Source organism: Beta vulgaris, chromosome 2 (assembly GCF_026745355.1).
Source record: "Beta vulgaris subsp. vulgaris cultivar EL10 chromosome 2, EL10.2, whole genome shotgun sequence".
Classification (NCBI taxonomy): Eukaryota; Viridiplantae; Streptophyta; class Magnoliopsida; order Caryophyllales; family Amaranthaceae; genus Beta; species Beta vulgaris.
The window spans coordinates 32,037,172-32,052,120 of record NC_079203.1 but is presented as its reverse complement, the minus strand read 5'-3'; the positions used below and the strand labels follow the sequence as shown (position 1 = coordinate 32,052,120).

The 14,949-nt window shown below is 35.3% G+C and overlaps 1 protein-coding gene across 1 annotated transcript; it reads left to right on the top strand.

Annotated features, from left to right (window-relative positions):
* The first annotated feature begins 772 nt into the window (after window positions 1–772).
* On the top strand, window positions 773–8,127 carry LOC104906117 (glutathione S-transferase DHAR2). Its single transcript, XM_010694834.4, has 6 exons — window positions 773–931; window positions 1,034–1,124; window positions 1,415–1,558; window positions 2,880–2,997; window positions 3,083–3,223; window positions 7,840–8,127. Exons 1-6 carry the CDS (start codon window positions 874–876, stop codon window positions 7,924–7,926), a joined length of 639 nt encoding a protein of 212 aa, XP_010693136.1. The 5' UTR covers window positions 773–873; the 3' UTR covers window positions 7,927–8,127.
* Window positions 8,128–14,949: the final 6,822 nt, after the last annotated feature.

Here is a 14,949-nt window from a genome sequence, read left to right as displayed (position 1 = left end):
CTGCTCTTTCAATGGTTTGCGCACATCTATTACAACATTAACTCTAACTGATCTGTCAATATCCATTACATTCGATTTATCTATTTTAACAAGAACTCCAACTTTTCCAGCCAACATTTTAATATTTTCATCATTCCCACGTCCCTTAAAGGGTAGGTTATAGAATCGTACCCATATTGGCAGCGAGTGTAACTGCATCTCTGATGGTTTGCCATCGTCTTGGATCTCACTAAAACATAATACATGTCTGTCGAAATGCCAGGGTTGGCCCTCTAAGACGTTGCGTTTGTCACGCCAGTGAAAAAATTGGAAGGAAAAAAGTTTTTCGTCCAATTTCCGAGCCTCCATCCCATATTTCGGTTGCCATATCTTTTTTAAGGTCTCCATTAGGGCGTTCGCATTTATGGATCGCTCAGTCCAGACTTTCCCTACAAGCATTAAGGAAGCTTTATCCTCATCCTCCAAGTCTTGGTTAATAGACCATTCGCAAATCCCTTCCTCCTCATCTACATCGTTACTATGAATCTTTTCCTCTAAACCACCTTCAGTACTGATTTTAATTTGGGAATCCATAATGATTTGTGCAGAAACCCAAGATAAACTTGAGAAAATTCGACCTTCAATGAGGACGAAACCCTAGAGCGAGTCTAGAAAAACCCTCCCAAGGTTCCTGAACCTAGAGGGAAAACCGTTTTTTTCAAGATGGCTTTGTTTGATTCCGTTTGTGTGTAGGGTCTAGTAGCTTCTTCATGACGTAGACATGTTGTACTCCATAACTTGCTATAAAAAAGCCGGTGTTGGCTCATTGTGTTATTGCGTTCTATCTTGTGTATACTCATCTTACACTTGATTTCCGAACACCCAACTCCAAAAATGGCTATTGAAGTTTGTGTCAAAGCAGCTGTTGGTGCTCCTGACGTCCTAGGCGACTGTAAGTTCCCTCAAAAACTTGTGTATCATCCACAATTTTCAGTTAAATTTCATAAGATTATCGTAATTAATCTTATAATTATGATGCATTTTCACAATTAAGGTCCATTTAGCCAAAGGGTTCTTCTTACATTGGAAGAAAAGAAAATCCCTTATCAGATGCATCTTATCAACGTTAGTGACAAGCCCAAATGGTATGCAATTCGAATAAATTTTCTTATTTCAGCTTAGAATTTTGTGGGTTAATTTTAAATTTTGTAAAGAAACTGTCTTTTTTTTTTCCCACACTTTCTCTTTTTTTTTTTTTTTTTTGATGGGACTTTCTCATTTTTCTTTGTTAACTCTCTTTTAACTTGTTCATTTACTTCTCTTGTTTCATTTGTCACGGAGACGATTTCTTGTAACGGTTCATGTTACCTGACCCTGAATCATTTTGTGACTAAGGAATTAATTGTTTTTGTTGTTGAATTATTTTTGTTTGAAGGTTCTTGGAGGCGAATCCAGAAGGTAAAGTGCCAGTGATCAAGTTAGATGAAAAATGGGTGTCTGACTCTGATGTCATTGTGGGGCTTCTTGAGGAGAAATACCCTGATCCTCCTCTTTCTTCTAACCCTGAATTTGCATCTGTGTAAGTTTCCTTTTCAACTTTAGGTCAATTTCTATCAACTTTTTTTTATGAAACTAAGTTGTTTTTGGTTTTGATTAGTGGAGCAAATATGTCAAAAAGTTCATGAATACCCTGTTTTCAGAATAACCTGTCTCAGTCTTGTTTGTTTCTAGTGTAACCTTTTAGGAAGAAAAGGAAATTGGGAAATATTTTGTAGTCAATTTATGTTGTTATGGAATCATGTTGAAAGACTCCCAAGGCACTAAAATCCTAGTATTTGATAAACAGTGTTAAAGCGTGTTATCCAAATAATAGTCAACAGATTATTGTGATAGCAGTCAATTACCTGATCTTTTTGTTATTTGGGACCCCAATTAAAGGTTATGTGATAATTTGGTTAGAGATTTAAACTTCAAAACATATTTTTGTTTTTGTTCAAATCTATGTGTATTATTTTTGTTGCATCACCTGGGGAACACTCAGCTGTTTTATTCATTATATTTATGGCTTTATATACCGTGGCCAAACAAATTACCAGCAGTATGGCTTCATGTTAACTGTTATGATATATGCAGTCGTAGAATTGACAATAATCATTAAATATATTTCCTAAGATGATATTAGTTTAGATATGTGTGACAAAATCACGCGTTGATGAGCGTACTATATGCTCTTTTCTTGCTTGATTTGCACCCCTTGTGGGTGAATATATCATTTTCCTTGTACTATATTGACAAAAGTAAGTTTCATTTGGTTGTCTTAAATGCCTTATTTGTTATGAAGTAGCAAGCTAAGCCATGGATTTTGCTAAGAACTTGGAAATGTCAATCTTTAAGCTCATAGGACTCTTAGAACTTAATGAAAACGTCGTTATTGGTTGAGCAAGTATTGGGTAAAATGGCTTCATTATAACTTGACACTGAAAAGTTTTTGCAAAAAAAAAAAGGTAAGAAATCACCGGTAAAATTGAAAGATATTTGAAAAAGAAAAAGAAAAACTGTTTGTTTTCCTTTTTAATGCATGTTTATGTGGTATATCTTTTTCGTTCTTTCTTTAGTTTAATTAGGGGCTGGGAGGAGGGAGTTGGAAGTAGAATTTGTCCTATCTAGTTCTTTCTTATTAATTAGTAATGATGCTCTTTGCTTTCTTTTTATCTTGCTTACTGTACAAGCAGCTCCACTGATGCCATTTTAGCTATAATGTTCAATATTCTGTGAGCAATATCTTGTGAGGTTGTCAAATCACCATGATGAAATCTGATTCCTATGGAAGTAATGCTATTTTATTGCTGAACATTGATCTTTTGCTCTCATCTGTGTATATTGACTATTCTCTATATTAGGGGGTCCAAGATCTTTTCAACTTTTGTTACTTTCTTGAAGAGCAAAGATGCCAATGATGGGTCCGAACAAGCTCTGCTTGCAGAGTTGAAGGCACTAGACGACCATCTCAAATGCCATGTACGTGTAAAACAATGCGATTGACTACTATTCTATTTTAAAAAATTGATTTGGATGATTTACATTATATGGTCTTGTATACCAGGGGCCATATATTTGTGGAGAGAAAGTTACTGCTGTTGATTTGAGCTTAGCACCAAAACTCTACCATCTTGAGATAGCTCTTGGCCACTTTAAGAAGTGGTCTGTTCCTGAAAACTTATCTTGTGTTCATAAATACATAAAGGTGAGACTTCCTGTTACTACTGCACTTACATGCATGTTAAGTCTCAAAGACATATTTCCTACATGTTCTGTTCCCAGCCTTTGGATCTTTTAGGCTTTTATATTGTTGTTTTTGTAATTCACGAACTTATGTGGTATATCTGGCCAAATATTGTCAGTTTGAGGTGGTTATGTGATCAGCGTATCTGGTCTATACGACTTGTTTCTATGATGGATTTATATTGTTTTGCCTCCTTTCTGCTCCAAACTTTAATAATCATATACTTCTATAAGAGAACAACAAACAAGGCCAAAATAGTGTTTTCCCTTTTGAAAGTGATGTTGGGAATCAATGTTTTAGAAATTTATACTTGCTCTTCATACCCACAATATAACAAAGTAGTCCTGGCTTCACGGCTTTTGGCCAGAATCTTTTGATAGGTGTTAGTTCATTCTCTAGCGTAGTTATAAGCTGCCTTTTTTGTTAAAATGAAACAAGTGCAATACTCGTTTCATCTTTCGGGGGCTGGAGGGATGGAGAATGGTGAGGTTGTGGGATTTGAAGGAGAATGCTTGGTTGTCTGATCGGTGTTGAGTTCTTAGTGGAGGGAGCTGAACAACGGAGAAAGATCTCTATTATATAATGGAAGGGGAGAGAAAGATGGTGTCCCCCTTTTAAAATACTAAATTAACCTTAATGATCAAATTAATGAAATGAAAACAAAATTACAAAAGAAAACAATTTAAGACTCCCTTATCATATCAGCTTGACTTTCTGAACAAGTTCAAATTGGTATATGCATCAAATTCTTCAATTAAAAAATTAATATATATGACGTCCACTTAAAAAGTCTTAATTGAGTCAAACCAACTTATTATTTCTGTTCTTTTTGCTCAGAATTCATTTACAGAAGATTAAAAATTAAAAATCGCCCACAACCTTTGTTAGTTTTTTCATTAGTGAATTAATATATTTATTCATCTATTTATCAATCTTTTACATCTCTCTCTCTCTCTCTCTCTCTATATATATATATATATATATATATATATATATATAACCCAAGATAAACAAATACCATGTTGTCACATGTATTCTCCCCTTCCCCACAAAATCTAATGAGACATTAAGCAATAAAAATGTGTGTTTCAAGACTCGAACTCATGACTTCTCATTTGATATGCTTATGCACAAACCAACTCCGCTACAATACTCATGTTGGTATTTGTGAGGGAAAAATCATTTATAGATACGATACTATTTCTATTTTTGAAAACTTCAAATGCACGTTAGTTTAATAATCCGGGGAGTATCACCCGCGACAAGAACTAATTTTAAGTTTAATCATATATATAGTACGGATGTAGTATATAATAGAATAGATAAGTTTTGAAATTAATGCACGCATCGCCTGCATATGAGGCTAGTTATAGATTAAGAAAAGGATTAAATTTGGCAATACTTAACCCACAGTTTTACTTTATTGCAACATTTTGAATTTTTACTAATATATAAAAAGACAAATATCAGTAATTAAGATGTTGGATTTCATGTCAACGACTATTATTAAATTTTAACCTTTTATATAATTTGTTAATAGTAGTTAATTATAGATACTAATGGTCAAAGTCATGCATTAGCAAGCGTGAAAGCCTGCAAGTATGGAGGCAGTACTAAAGATTGGTATGTGTCACGTATTGATAGTAGATGGTGGATAAACCTTTTCAAACAAAAAATACAGAAGTTCCTTCATTGTAACTAGTCATCTTTAATCTCCACAATGTCGTCAAGTGATCACTAAGAGCCGTTGCCTTTATGCTCTCATTTCGCTCTCTCCTCAAACCATGCAAATGCCTCAAGCACTTAGGAGTGTTTCAAGTGCTTATGTATGTCCAATGAAGAACATTTTCTAATTAGTCCCACTAAGTTATTCCTTATCTGTTTGCTTCATGTGGTGTAGCATTAAGTCAAGTATAGCATTTCATTTGCCGTCAGATTAATGCTTTGAGGGTTTTACCATGCAACTTGGGCTTTTGAGGATTGATGTTGCTTTGGAATCTGATGTTGGGTATATCATATTGTATTTGAAAATGAGACGGTTTTCTTGTTATCCTCCCTCTCTCTGGTAATAAGAAAATGTGCACCTCCAAAAGCTCTCATAATCAACACTTAGCCAATCCTCACAACTGCTGGATGTAAGATATTCTTAGCTTTTAAGTCGGCAGATAACACTTGCTAAAAGATAACGAACATAGTAATGCCACACCTTGGATAGGTGTCGTACTTCAAAGTCAATGATTGTGGTGGATGTAATGGTGGTATTAGAGAACTTTTTATCATGAACTATGCCTCAATTACTACACGTCGGAACTAGTCTTTTGATGGACTGGATTATTCTTTGGATGGCCCGAGCAAAAGCTTAATGTTTCAGTCCAATAGGTCACTTGTCCTTACCCACTTTTAAAAAATTTAGTATTTATTTGTGATTGTAATAGAGAATTAATATTTTTTGAAGAAATTTACTCATAGGCTATGTTACATTTGGCGAATTCTTTTGGTTCCTCATAACTCATAAGAAAGTTAGAGAGAAGAAGTGAAGGGAAAAGATGGATAGGAGAAGAGAAAAAGGAGGGTAAGGAATATGAAGGAAAATATTGCAAAATCTACTCTAATTAGGAAATTGGTTGATTTACATTCTTAGGAGAACTATTTTCCACCCTTTACAAGCCACATAATGGATACTAGGAAAACCACTTTTGTCGGAAAAATTTTCATTCCCAATAAAACACTCTCTTTGTATTTGAATTAAAATATTCTTTGATGAGGCCTTTCTTAAAATGGAAGAAGTAAGGAGAAAAATCGGATCCAGAAGAATGATCATAAAAAAAAGAGAAATAAATTCAACGAGCGAAGTCACAAAAGCAAATAAAATAAATTGAAAATACAGAGTACTTTTAATCTAGAAACGAGAGTACAAAGAGCAAAGGAAACACCATAATTGAAAGTGGAAAGGGTTTAGATTGTCAAAGCATTGAAATATGTTGACTTGAGTGCTTCAAGGTATGACTAGTATTACGGTATGTAACACGTAAACTAACCTCGGGGGTTGATCCGAGTAACACCCCTAGATGCCTAAATCAGTAAAGATAAAGCTGGTAGCTCTTAAATGCTGTGTAATCATGATTGTGAATGTACCGTTATGACTCATATGATATGTATTTATAGGTTCTCTCCTGATACAATTCTATCCTCCTTTTATACTTATTTTTAGGCCCATAGATTAGGATAAGAGTGAATCAAGCCCAGACTCATTATTAAGGATGGCCTAGATGTTAGACACCGGTAAGGTGCTTGATAAGGACCGGTATGTCTAAGATACTGGTATCATGAAGATTCTCTTCTAGTTTCCTTGGAGTTGCCATGATTGTTTGGCCATGACGGGCTTAAGCGGTTTTCGTGGACCGGTAGAGAGTTTGGACAATGTCTATACAATTACAACTCTAAGTAGTTTTTAATTTTTATTGCGCCATTGTTGTTATTTGCATGCATGGATTAACATATCCATTAGTGATCATCTTCCAAAACTCTCTTCCATCCATGATGTTTTAAAATCAAATTAAGAGTGTTTCTAGAGAATGCATAATTTATTTCCTCTTTAATTAGGAAAAAAATGTTAGGTGGACTCTATTCTATAACAAGAGTTTATTGGTTTAAGGCACAACCAACAGTATTGCACCTAAATGTGATAATGAGCCACGTCAGTTTGCAAACTGTTCGGGCTCAGCTTGGTGAAAGCTCGGTTTGTGGTAGCTCGACTCAAATCCGGGCTCGACTTGAGAACTGAACGAGTCGAGCCTAACTAGGCCAAGCTGAACTCGAAAAGCTCGTGAACAGGCTAGACTATTATTTATGTAAAGAAAATTATTATAACCTAAATCACTTAAAAAGGTTATTATAGACTAAGACACTCAAAAAAAGGTTATTATACATATTCTTTTGAACAACTTTTTACATTGATCAATTCATATATATATTTTTTATATCCTTTTAGATTTAACATGTCGATTTATTATGTAAATTTGTGAGTAATTCATTTGGTTAGCATGTAAAATGAAGTAAATATGTTTATTCATGTTACTTTTTTGAATTTAGTCCAATAATTCTACAAATCTGTCAAATGTCGAATATTAATTTTTTGTTTGATTTGAAGTTGTGTTGATTTAATTTTTATTTGTCTTAAATCTAACACAAGCTTGAGCCGAGCTTCACTTCTCGAGCTTGGCAAGCTCATGGGCCGAGCTTAATTGAGCTAAACAACAAACGACCCAAGCCGAGCCCAGTATAGTTCGGCTTGGCTCGTGCGAGCCTAAGTGCAACTAGAGACACTACTATAAATCAGGAATGGTTCTTTTGATATTGTTTTGCCTGATGATATTTGCAGAATTTGCTCTAATAGGAATTTACAATGTTTCAGGAGATTTATTTTATGCTGTATACTCTTACTTGTCAGTTGTCAGTTGTCAGTGGCTGTGTTAGGAGACATCCCTATGAATTTACTTCAACTCAATTAATTTGCTCTAGAATATAGCAGTTTTTAGGTTTGCGGTTTCTTGACTAGCTTGTTTATGAATTTGCAGTCTCTCTTCTCTCGCGAGTCTTTCGAGAAAACCAAAGCAGCCAAAGAATATGTGATTGCTGGTTGGGCACCAAAGGTGAACGCATGAATTTGTATTAGTAGTTATTGAACTAAGTAGTAGCAGAAGTCCACTATGATTTTGTGTTGAGGCATCTAGTATTGGGTTCCGTTACATAATGAATAAATTGTATTTGTATGAGGCTGGGTGATGCAGGGATATCGCTTCAAATGCTTGTAATGAAGATGGATGTCTTGAACTTTTTATGCATATTTTTCGTGGTGTTTTGTACTTGGTGACTTCTTCCTCCCCTTGTGTACTTTTTTCCAAATCTTCTTTTGGGTTTGTAAAGCTGGTAGTGAGCCGGCACGACACACTTTAGGTCACAAGTTGGGTGCCCCCCATGGTGGCTGCGGTTTTGCATAGCTTAGCACGACAGAAGCATCACATATGTCTGCAGAGTTTATCTATTAATGATCCAGTAAATGTTTAAAGAGGCACATGTATAAGATTTGATAGTGTTAGTAATCTTGACATGACATAATAACTCTATCCAAACCACGTGAAGTTACTTGGAGAAATCCAAGCGCACCCTGATATGGATGCAAGTCGAATAAATTCAATACAATCCTCTCTTTAGCGAGCTGTGATAAAACGCTAGCAGCTATAGATACTTTTGTCTATAGCAAAAGCTAACATCCATGTGGCAACATATAATTAGCACACATGTCACAATATTGTTTATCCAAAACAAATTACTTTTTGCAATTTCTAAACTTATACTTCCTCCGTTTCTAAATAAGTGCAACATTTGCATAGTGTTTACTATTCACAGTTTATACTTTAATTAGCTTTGGTGATTTACATTTTAGGAAAAACATAGTCATGTGTGATCTTGTTAGATTCGTTTGAATGTGAATTTTTTTAATATCAACTTTTTATAATTTTTACTTATTGATAATGGAAGATATTAATGGTTAAAATAATGCATTGGCAAACGTGAAAACAAGAAATGTTGCACTTATTTAGAAACAGAGGAAGTATATCTCAAGAAATATATTTTAGAAAAAAATAAAAAATATACCAATATTCATATATTTTTATTCTTTACGAATAGACATCCATTTTGATATAATTTCATCATATATTTATTTTACTCTTATCCTTATATAACACACTTGTATCTTGTTATTACAATGCACTTGTTTTATGTTAACATACACTTGTTTCTTATTACCATACACTTGTTTCTTAATACAATACACTTGTTTCTTGTTAAAATACAATTGTTTCTTATAATACACTTGTTTCTTATTATTACAATAAACCTGTTTCTCGTTAACATACACTTGTTTCTTGTTAACATATACTTGTTTCTTATTATTACAATACACCTGTTTCTCGTTAATATACACTTGTTTCTTGTTAACATACAATTGTTTCCCCATACAATACACTTGTTTCTTATAACAATACACTTGTTTGATGTAAGGTAATTAAAACTGATATAAATTTTTAAACTAATATATGATGAAATTATATCAAAATGGATGTCTATTTGTAGAGAATAAAAATATATGAATATTGGTATATTTTTTATTTTTTTCTAAAATATATTTATTGAGATATACAAGTTTAAAAATTGCAAAAAGTAATTTGTTTTGGATAAACAATATTGTGACATGTGTGCTAAATATATGTTGCCACATGGATGTTAGCTTTTGCTATAGACAAAAGTGTCTATAACTGCTAGCGTTTTATCATTTCTCCTCTTTAGCAGGCTTAAGCCATAGACACAGAACTGTGATTGCTCTTGCATCCCAAGTGCCCGATGTAGACAATATGTCCCACTTCAGCCCTATTTCGGGTTTTTACTTTATTGCAAATTTAAAATTGGATAACCAGGTCTTTCAACCCTGCCCTCTCCAAAGAAAACTATCCATATTCTTGGGATTCAAAGTTCTCATAGTACTTTGAAAGCTCCTAAAACTTTTCCTCTCACATTGTATATTCACACATTTTAAGTATTGTTCATCTTACCAAAATATGTGTCAAATGTGCAAAAAGATATAATTGATATTCTAGGTACTTTGGGGAATAATCAAGTATTTGAACTTGGAATTGGAGTATGGGGAGATGCAGTAGTTAGGACTTAGGCGTACTTTGTTCGATTTTCTTTTCCTGTATTGATATTAATTCCTGTAGAGGAGTAATGAGAGAAAGAGAGTGTTGATACCTTGTGTAAGGGTCTAAGGGGGAAGAGCAAACACTAGTGAATTTGGAGGATTTGTTTTCTAGCAGTTATGGCAAGCCAACAAGTTAATTAGAGAGTAGCAACCATTTAAACAAATTCGTAAAAAGTCACTTTAATCACCCAACATTATGTATGATTTGTTAAAGTGGGTTCGACCGTCCCAGCAAATTCAACTTAATATTTCTTCCTTGGGGTCTAGTTTGAGATTAGTGATATGATTCTTGTACGCTAAGATATCAAGAATCTAGAAATGACCCTTTCTCGAATTAAAGATTAAATTTTTGCTTTCTTTAAGTGTACAACAATACACAAACTCCCGCGTGTCTTGCATACAAATCAGTAATCACCACACGCGAAATTATAGGTGTGGTCACGCGCGCGTCTGTTAGCCATCCAGCTCATTTTCAAAAGGTCATATTTCACTCGTTTCTCATCGGAATCGAGCGTTTAACCAGGCGTCAGAAAGATAGTGAGCTAAATTTTCATTTCCAACTTGAATTTTCCAAAGATATTGAGTGTTCTATTAGATATGGCCTTTTGAAATTAACCCTTATGCAAGGTTTATGAACAAATGGAGTTACTCTTATGAGCAACTGAAGTTACTTATGTGGTTAATTTTATAATAAAAGAGAATACTAATCAGTTTACTCTTATGTATGTGTGAGGTTACTCATATGAAGAGGTGGGGTTATTTTTGTGAACAATTGAGGTTACTCGTATGATAAGATAAGGTTGTCGTATAATTAAATGAGGTTACTCATGTCAACGAATGAGGTTACTCGTATTATTAAATGAGGTTACTTTCATATGATTAAAATATGTTACTCAGGGGATTAAATAAGGTTACTCCAAAAAATTAAACAAGGTTATGTATAACAATAGAAGGGGTTACTTATGTAAACAAAATGAGCCTACTCGTATGATTAAATAAGGTTATTCGAATCAATAAAATGAAGTTCTTTTTTACTATCAAATAAGGTTACTTATAAACTTCCCCTAAAAAAAGTTAATTACTTATAAACTTAAATGGGGTTACTCGTAAACTTAAACGAAGGTACTCATACATCGTTTGTTCCCTCATCTCCTTAACAATTTTAACGAAAGGGAATACTGACCAGTTTACTATTACGAACCAATGAGGTTACTCGTATGAAGAAATGAGATTACTTTTGTGAAAAAGTGAGTTATTCGTATGATTAAATAAGGTTTTCGCATGATTAAATGAGGTTACTCATATGAACAAATAAGGTTACTCGTATGAATAAATGAGGTTACTTTTGGGAATAATTGTGGTTGTCATATGATTAAGTGAGGTTACTTGCATGAAGAAATGAGGTTATTTTTGTGAACAATTACGGTTACTCGTATGATTAAATAGGATCGTCATATGATTAAGTGAGGTTACTCGTATGAAGAAATGGGGTTACTTTAGTGAACAAATGAGGTTCCTCTTATAAACAAAATGGGGTTACTTATGTGAACAAAATAGGGTTACTTATGTGAACAAAATGGGGCTACTCATCATATGATTAAATAGGGTTACTGCTATGAATAAAAGGGGTCGTTACTCCTCATGAACGAATTAGGTTATTTGTATTAATAAATGGGGGTTACTTCTGTGAACAATTGAAGATACCAGTATGAATAAATGAGGTTATTGGTATGAATAAATGAAGTTACTCATAAAGTTAAACTAGGTTTATGCCATGATTGATGCCACTACCGGCCATGAAACGTTGATTATGTTGGATGCATTTAGTGTTTACAATCAAATCTTAATGCATCCGGAATGCCAAGAAAAAACAGCATTCATGACCGATAGGGGGATCTATTCCTATAAGGTCACGCCTTTTAGATTGAAAAATGCAGAGGCAACATACCAAAGACTGGTCAACAAAATGTTCAAAAAACAATTAAGACCAACCATGGAAGTATATATAGATGATATGTTGGTCATGTCCGTAAAAGCAGCTGACCAAGTCAAACATCTTGAATAAACTTTCCAAGTCCTTCGCCAATACAACATGAAGCTCAATCCCTCAAAGTGCTCCTTCGGCGTTTGGTTAGGCAAATTCTTGGGTTACATAGTGACCCAAAAAGGAATCGAAGCCAGCCTTGAGAAAATAAGAGTTGTCCTCAACCTCCAATCACCACGCTGTCCAAAAGATGTCATGAAATTATCTAGACGAGTTGCCTCCTTGAACATGCTCATTTCTAAATCTTCAGATAAATGCCATTTATTTTATGATGTTCTCAGGAAAAACACCAAGTTCGAGCGGACCGCAAAACACGAGCAAGCGTTACAAGATCTGAGGGCTTACTTGACCCACCCTCCTTGTTGCCAACCCAAAACCAAATGAGAAGTTTTAGCTTTACTCATCGGTATTGGAGATCGTAGTTAGCGCAGTCCTGGTAAGAGAAGAGGATGTCAAACAACTACATGTCTATTATGTAAGTAAATATTTACTTGTCACTGAAACTAGGTACACTTATCTAGAAAAGTTATTACTAGCATTGGTAATGTCTTTTATGCAATTACGTCCTTATTTTCAATCTCATCCCATAATAGTGAAAACTAACTATCCCATTAAGACTGTCTTGCGAAAGCCAGAACTAACAGGTAGTATGGCAAAATGGTCCATGCAACTTAGTGCTTATGATATCCAACATGAGCCCAAGACAACTATCAAATCGCAAACCTTGGCTGACTTCGTGTCTGATTTCACACCTGGCCTACAACCCCTTGCTGACAAAGAAGTCAACACACTCCAAGATGACGGATTTACTTACACTTAGATGCTCTATACCGATAGAGCCTCAAATGCCAGGGGCATTGGCCTACGTATCATGCTCGTGTCCCCCAGAAGAAGACGAAATCGTGCAAACGGTCCAGTGTGATTTACGATCCACCAATAATGAATCCGAGTACGAAGCACTACTTGTCGGACTACTGGCAGCTAGGGAACTCAAGGTTAAACGTCTCGAAGTAAGATGTGACTCTTTACTTATAATCGGTCAAATTAATGGTGATTATGTTGCCAAAGACACAAAGATGAGCACCTATTTTGAAGTTGTCAACAGTCTAAAAAAGTCTTTTGAGTATTGCAATATAAGAGAGGTACCAAGGGTGCAAAATTCTCAAGTTGATGCATTGGCCAGCCTAGGATCTTCACTCAAAGGATCCAAGTTGACCAGTGTTCCCATTGTTCATTTAGCCTAAGTAGCTATTGAACATGATATTTTCACAATCCAAACTAGAGATGACGATGCTTCAACATCGACAGCCCTACCTCCCAATGCAGGGTGGACTTTATAATTCGTCGCTTGGCTCAAAGATGGCAACATCCCTCATGGAGAAGATGTTAGAGCATTTCGAATGAAAGCATCACATTACACACTAATTTAGGATGTTTTATTTAAAGTGTCTGTTTCAGGTGTTTATCTTAGGTGCTTAGAAGCTGAGGAAGCAAGACAAGTCTTAGAAGAAACTCATTATGGTGTTGGGGGTAACTACACTACCGGACGAAGTCTGTCAACCAAAATTCATCTGATGGGGTACTATTGCCCACAATGTTCCAGGATAGCGCGAATGTTGCTAAAAGGTGTGACGGCTGTCAGCGACATGCTCCACTTTATCACTAAACTTCGAAGACCTTACATCCCACTTTGACGTCATGGCCATTAATGAAGTGGGGCATGGACATAGTAGGCAAGCTGCCCCAAACACTTGGCAAAAAAGTCTTCATGCTAGCCATGATAGACTACTTCTCAAAGTGGATAGAAGCAGAAGCATTCAAACAAGTAAGAGACAGGGAAGCCATTTCTTTCGTAAAACGTAATATATTGTGCAGGTATGGTGTCCCCATAGACATAGTTTGCGATAGTGGCTCCCAATTCATAAGCGACAAGACCAAGGCTTTTTGCGCTAATGGAGGATTGGGATGCACATCCACTCCTAGATATCCACAAGCAAATGGTCAGGCAGAGTCCAACAACAAAATAATGGTCAACTAGCTGAAGCGTCGCCTAGAAGCTGCCAAAGAGAATGAGTAGAGTAACTCCTATTAATGAAGTGGCTACTGGACACACTCCTTTCTCTATCATCTATGGATGTGAAGCTGTCATCCCAATAAAAGTTCAAGTCCCCTCTGCCAGGTATGATTCAATGGTTGAGGATAATAATGATACTGAACTAATCCATGATGTAGATACTGTATCATGGAACGGAAGGAGTATAATATAAAAAAGTTAACACAACTTCTCCATGACTTCCAGAAATCAGAAACGAAGTTAACAGAAAAACTACTAGAAACTACATCAGGATATCGTTCAGCTTCATTGCGACACATCACGAACAGTTTACCCGGAGCCTTATTCTGGTTATTGTTGCTCTCACTAGCAGGCTTACTATAGCTTCCTTGGTTGTTTAGTGATCCGATAGGTTTCGAATTGAACCTTGATTTCCTAATTGGTTGAAACTATACCTTCCCTGATTACGACTCCCATTACCATTCTGCTCTTTCCTTTGCTTGGTGAAGCACGCATACTCCCTTTGCCCACTCTTATGGCAGTAGTTACATGTTACTAGGTCTATCTTACAGTCTCTAACATGGTGGTTCTTTTTGCACTTCTTAAAGTTGTGAGTCCTTTAAGACTGGCCATTATTATAGCTTTGACCATTTGTCCCTTGGAAATTCCCATTCCCATTTCCTTTCTTCTTAAAATTTCTCTGACTTCCTCCAGCATTGAAATCCTTTTTTTTCTCACCCACTACAACATTCTACTCGTCACGCCTTGACTAAATACCATTAATATGGATGGATCTTCCATACACAACATCTAGAGATGCGAAAGTCTCA